The sequence below is a fragment of the Solanum stenotomum genome, chromosome 2 (assembly GCF_019186545.1).
Source record: "Solanum stenotomum isolate F172 chromosome 2, ASM1918654v1, whole genome shotgun sequence".
In the NCBI taxonomy this organism is placed as follows: domain Eukaryota; kingdom Viridiplantae; phylum Streptophyta; class Magnoliopsida; order Solanales; family Solanaceae; genus Solanum; species Solanum stenotomum.
In genome coordinates this window covers 16,594,018-16,599,919 of record NC_064283.1, presented here as the reverse complement: position 1 = coordinate 16,599,919, position 5,902 = coordinate 16,594,018, and the positions used below count along the sequence as shown (strand labels likewise).

The following is a 5,902-nucleotide window of genomic DNA, read 5'->3' as shown; positions in this document are numbered from 1 at the left end:
CTGAAGAAAACCCAAGTGACATTGATGAAATTTCCATCAAACAAGTGATGATTTCCATGGAAGAAAATGATGAATTTGATGAGCAACAAGAAGAAGAATATGTTGATGACAATGAAGATGAACTACTAAAGAACAACAATTTATCAGTTCAAAACTCATCATCAAATTGGTTCATAAAAATGTTATCTTTACAAGTAGAAATCATCACAACTATCCTAATTTCACTAGTTTCCCCTATTTTCTACATCCTCTCTTTTGCTAATATTTTTGAAGAAGAAGAAACTGAAAAGGTCTCTGTAGCTGTACATGTTGTAGCTACAGTTCCTTCAAAGTTACTTAATGGAGTTTCTCTGCTGCTAAAGAAATTTGGGGTTGGAATTCTTGGAGCTGCATATGTTGCTATAGTTTTGATAACTTTGTTGATTGTGTCTGGGATTTTGGGATTTGGGTTGGTTAGGATGTGGATGGAAGAGCCTGTGGTTTTGAGAGAACAGTTGTATTTTGACTATGCAGATGTGAATCCAAAGGCTGTTTTCTCTTTTGGTGGAGATTATAGCTATAAGAATGATATTGGTGTGCCTGTTGGGCATACAATGTATGTTTCTTTGTTTCTACTTATGCCTGAATCTGATTTCAATAGAGACATTGGTGTTTTCCAGGTACATTTCTCTCTCTCTATATATATAGATTGCTTCAAATATGTGTTTTACCTAAACCCTTATAAGGCCTCAGCCAGCAAGTAAACACTCCAACTTTGAAAGTGCATGTGTAGACACCTCAAATTGGTCCTCCCAACTTGTCCCCACTTGTTTCTTGTGGATGATGAGGATGTGACACATAAATTTTGGAGGTGTTTTGGTAGTTATTATGTAAGTTGGGAGTGTTCATTCTCCACCAGGGAGACGAGGCAACTTGGTCTCAACTGACAACTAAATACTCCACTCCAATTTGTTTCCACTAGTTTTCTCGTGGACGACTCTAACTTGACACATAAATTTTGGAGGTGTTTAGGTAGTGTTTAGATGTGCAAAGTGGGAGTGCTTTGCTTGTTAGTTGATACCAAGTTTAAGTGTTTGCTTATGTATTATGCTTTCTTATCTATGGGCTAATAACAGGTAAATAGAATGAAGAAAAAAAAAAACCTAACATTACTTTAGGTATTCATAACTTCTTTTTATCAGTTGGTTGCAGAAGCATTATCAAAAGAGGGGTTGGTAATGGCGACATCAAGTCATCCGTGTATGTTGCGATTCAGAAGTCTGCCAATCCGTCTGATGCGCGAATTTATAATGAGTGTGCCCCTAGTACTTGGACTTACTGCTGAAACGCAAACGATTGTTGTTCCGATGTTAAAGCATAAGGAAGGTCTTCCAAGGACAGAAGCAATCAGAATAACTATGATACCTCGAGCCGGAACTTTCGGCCTGCCCCAACTTTATCAGTCACAGATCATATTGAAATCCCAGCCTCCTTGGTATAAAAACTTGGTTTACAAGTGGAAATGGACATTTTTTGTCTGGACTTCAATGTACATGTATGCCACTCTGCTAGTTATTCTCCTCAACTGGTGCAGACCGCTCGTGTTTCCAGTGATTGCGACAAGCTTCATGACTAGTGCTGATGTGAATTTAACAGTAGAAGCACCGGAAGAACCACAAGAGAAAGGTCAAGAAGAAAGTGATGTGTCCGAATCAGTCAGAAGATGGCGGCAAAGCAGAAGAAAGAGGAAGGCGATGCTTCAACAAAGTGTGTCACCAAAGCTCGCGGATGATTCTGCATCAAGCATTTCCATAACTAGGGAAGACACAGCGGATTCAAGCGAGTGAAGTGCTTTTAGAAGTGAAAAAACAATGATAGATTGGTTTGTATAGGTTTTTGACCAAGACAGTGCTGTTTCAGTAGTTAAAACCGTTTGTTTTCCTAGCTTTTTAGCATAAATATCTGCATCTTGTTCTGTTCAAGCAACCAAACCAGAGGAGTTGAGGTTTTCTGTAGACAGACAAATTTAGAATGTCAATCAGGAGAATGTAATCGAAATAGTTGCACACTGAAGGTTGCAAAAACTCGTGCAATTAACATGAGGTAAAACCACCATGAATTCGGACATACAAATTGCATATTCGATGGTGCTCATGTCGAGTTAGATTAGTTGAAGCAATCTAATTACATAGATAACTGCTCTTCTCCTCCTTTTAAGGCGAAGCGAAATGTATGGCGGCACTTTCTCTCTGGTGTAAGTGAGTGCGATTTGAGTATTCCGTTGACCTTCTTTTGTAGATAGATAAAATCTTGAAACAAACAATCCTACAATAACAAATTTCAGGTAAATTTACACACATTTGCGATCAGTGAAGAGAATACTAATCAGATGAAGAAACAAAAGCAAAATACCAATCAATTGTTCAAACAAACATCATCAAAAGTCAAAACTATGCGAACATAAAAAAGGAACTTCTCGCTGCAATCTGCTCCGTGCATAATAGAAATTTATCACTCTAATATTTATCTTGTACACAGTGCGTTTGGAGTGTTTCGACTTACGAGTTTAATCGAACATGTTCATATTTGAATACTACAATTTGTATGTTAACTTTTGTAGTCAAGCAAGTTGAGTTCAAAGTTCTCTTTGAAATTGGGTAGATGTCATGGTGCTTTTCTCTCAATCTACTTGGAGTGTTTCTCGCAAGTTCCTTTCATAAGTTCTCTTTGAAATTGGGTAGATGTCATGGAGCTTTTTTCTCAATCTACTTGGAGTTATGGGGTGATCCACCTACCAAATTAGGTCTACGGTATATGTTATGGTCCCCTGTTATGGATCTAGTTACGGGACGCTGCAAGATAAAATCTGAAGTTTTCTTTTTTTTACCTATGGTACTAGTTCATTAAGAGAGAACCTGCAATCTCTTGAGTTTGAAGTACTCAAAAACTTGACTAATTTCCTGCTCATCTTTCCATTGAATTCAATAACTTAAATACAACATTGGTGATTAACCACCCACCTAATAACAAGGAAATAACTTTCTACTACTACTGAAATGAGAAAGTGGTGGAATAACCTCCTTACTACTAATAACTACTACACAGAAAACAACTGCTACAGAGAAAACATTGTTACAGAGGACCTATTACAGAGAAAACAGAAAAACATAATTAATAGCTACTGATTTAATTTGCATGCATAAAACTGTTGGTAGACTAAAAGGGTACTAACATTACTCCCCTCCTTCAAATTGTGAATGTCCTCAAGCACTAAGTGTGGAAAGTAATTCTTCTTCATTGTTAATGATATCAATCCAGAATAACTTCTTGCACTGATGACCTCGAGTGAATGGTTCATCACAATTGAAACAAAGTCCCTTAAGTCGACTTTCCTCCATTTCAGATCTTGTCAGTTCTTCACAAATCTAACATGTTGTTAAGGTGAGAAATTTGTTGTCTTTGATTTGCAAACATCTAACAATTGCGAACAAATGGGTTATTCCTTGCATTCATAAAGTCGGGATAAACTCATCGCCGTAGCCAAATCTGGAGGATTATGCAACTCAACCTCAATTGCTATATAATCAGTAAGACCGCTGATATAAAGTTCAATTTTTTGTGACAACGTAAGTGTACCAACCCGCGAAATTAACTGCTCAAATGTTTCTTGGTAATCTGCCACATACCTGATCTGGCGTAGCTTAGCCAATTCTCTCAATTTCTGACTTCTGATTGGTGGCCCAAAACGAAGGTTACAATGAGGTTTGAAGTCATCCCAAGACAGTTAAGGCAGATCTGTCTCTAATTGAAGAAATCAAAGTTGTGCATTGCCCTCCAAATGAAAATAACCAAGTCCAACCTTTTCTTCTTTCAGAGTTTGTTGGTGTCAAAAGAAGTGTTCACACCAGTTCAACCATCCCAAAGGGTCCTCTTGACCATTAAATCGTGGAAATCCAGTTTTGTATGTCGAGGAATGATGAAACTTCCACCTGTACTTTACCCTTCCAACCGCGATTCTGACTGATATGTTCAGTTGAATCAGAATCAACCTTAGAATTTACTAAATCTTGTGTGAGTGCATCCAAGCGAGCATTTGTTGTTTCATGTCTGGCTAAATTGGCTTCACGTTCTTCTTGGGACAAATTCACTAATTATGCTAGTTGATGTTGAATTTGGTCTCCCATAACCCTCGTTTCTGATACCAAGTTGTTATGGTCCCCTGTTATGGATCTAGTTACGGGACGCTGCAAGATAAAATCTGAAGTTTTCTTTTTTCTACCAATGTTGTTGGTTCGTTAAGAGAGAACTTGCAATCTCTTGAGGTTGAAGTACGCAAAAACTTAACTAATTTTCTGCTCACCTTTCCATTGAATTCAAATAACTTAAATACAACATTGGTGATTAACCACCCACTTAATAACAAGGAAATAACTTCCTACTACTATTGAAATGAGAAAGTAGAGGAATAACCTCTTTACTGCTAATAACTACTACACAAAAAACAACCGCTACAGGGAAAACACTGTTATAGAGGACCTATTACAGAGAAAATAGAAAAACATAATTAATAGCAATTGATTTAATTTCCATGCATAAAATTGTTGGTAGACTAAAAGGGTACTAACAGTATAGTTTCTAATTCATTAAACCGTTTATCGAACGATACCATGTCTGAGTAGAGTGATATTAACATTTTTGTGAAACTGTGTAAGCAGTTAGGAAGACGTGGGCCCCTAGGTTGGTGGAAATTTTCAGATCATATATGCATCATTTTCACTTTGTTTGAATTCATCCCTCTCGTCCAAATCAGAACCAAAAACATCCTAAACACTCTCTGAAGGTTTCCCTACTGGTTGTAGCTGATGGGTTGGTCTGGCCCTGTCCTAACCACCTATGTTTTGTGTTGCACTGTCGGCCTTGTTGTTTACTGATGTCTCTGATTTTGCCTTCATCGACCTTATGTATATAAATGTGTTGGGCTGATTTTCGTGCAGGTTGTCCTATATTGAGACCTTGTCTGTTTGTTCAGTTTATTCTATCATTCGAGCATACGCTAAATGGCAGCCTTGCCTGCCCAAACGTTCTGTTAACATTCATGGTTGTGAATATTCTAGAAGCAAAGCAGAGGAAAAAAGAAGAAGCTGAAAGAGAATCTCAATTCACATAAATTCCAACTTAATAAATCAGTTACACATCAATAGTATTTATACAATCTGAATTAAGCTTCAATTAGTAAACCCCTTAGCTGTCACTCTAACTAACTAGCTAACTAACTTCTAACCACTTCTTAACAGCTTGAGTTACTACTAACTCATCTGTGGTTACATCAACTTGCCTCTTGGTTTAACACCCCCTCTCGAGTTGATGGTTGAAGCAGGTTCTTAAGTCCAATTTTACTTACTAAATATTCATGTTGAGATCTTCCCAAGCCTTTTGTAAGTATGTCTGCCAATTGTTCTTCTGTTGATATATGATCAGTTCAATCATGCCTTGAGTGATTCTTTCTCTTACAAAGTGACAATCAATGTCAATATGTTTAGTTCTTTCATGGAATATAGGATTTGCTGCTATTTGAATTGCAGCTTTACTATCACACATTAGGTCTATAGGTTGTTTAATATGCACTCCCAATTCTCTGAACAGCCCTATCAACCAAGTGAGTTCTGTAGTACATGCAGCCATGCTTCTAAACTCAGCTTCAGCTGAACTTCTTGACACAGTCTCCTGTTTCTTGGACTTCCAGGATATTACAACTCCACCAAACTTCACCAAATACCCAGTAACAGATTTTCTTGTTTCCAGACAAGCACCCCAGTCTGAATCACAATAGGCAAATAGTTGACTAGTAGCTTGAGATGGCATCAGTAAACCCATTCCTGGTGAGCCCTTGATATATCCTACAACTCTCAGTGCAGCTTCCATA

The 5,902-nt window shown here is 37.6% G+C and overlaps 1 protein-coding gene across 1 annotated transcript; it reads left to right on the top strand.

The window, feature by feature from the left end:
* The first annotated feature begins 21 nt into the window (after positions 1-21).
* Positions 22-2,060, top strand: LOC125855543 (seipin-1). The gene is made up of 2 exons (XM_049535273.1): positions 22-659; positions 1,182-2,060. The coding sequence occupies exons 1-2, from the start codon at positions 48-50 to the stop codon at positions 1,824-1,826; spliced, it is 1,257 nt and encodes a 418-aa protein (XP_049391230.1). The 5' UTR covers positions 22-47; the 3' UTR covers positions 1,827-2,060.
* The last annotated feature ends 3,842 nt before the right edge of the window (positions 2,061-5,902 follow it).

Excerpts from the sequence above, each read along its gene's own strand:
- LOC125855543 (XM_049535273.1), top strand. The coding sequence starts at position 48 with ATGATTTCCATGGAAGAAAATGATGAATTTGATGAGCAACAAGAAGAA. Across the intron at positions 660-1,181 it reads GAGACATTGGTGTTTTCCAG|TTGGTTGCAGAAGCATTATC; the intron begins GTACATTTCTCT and ends TCTTTTTATCAG.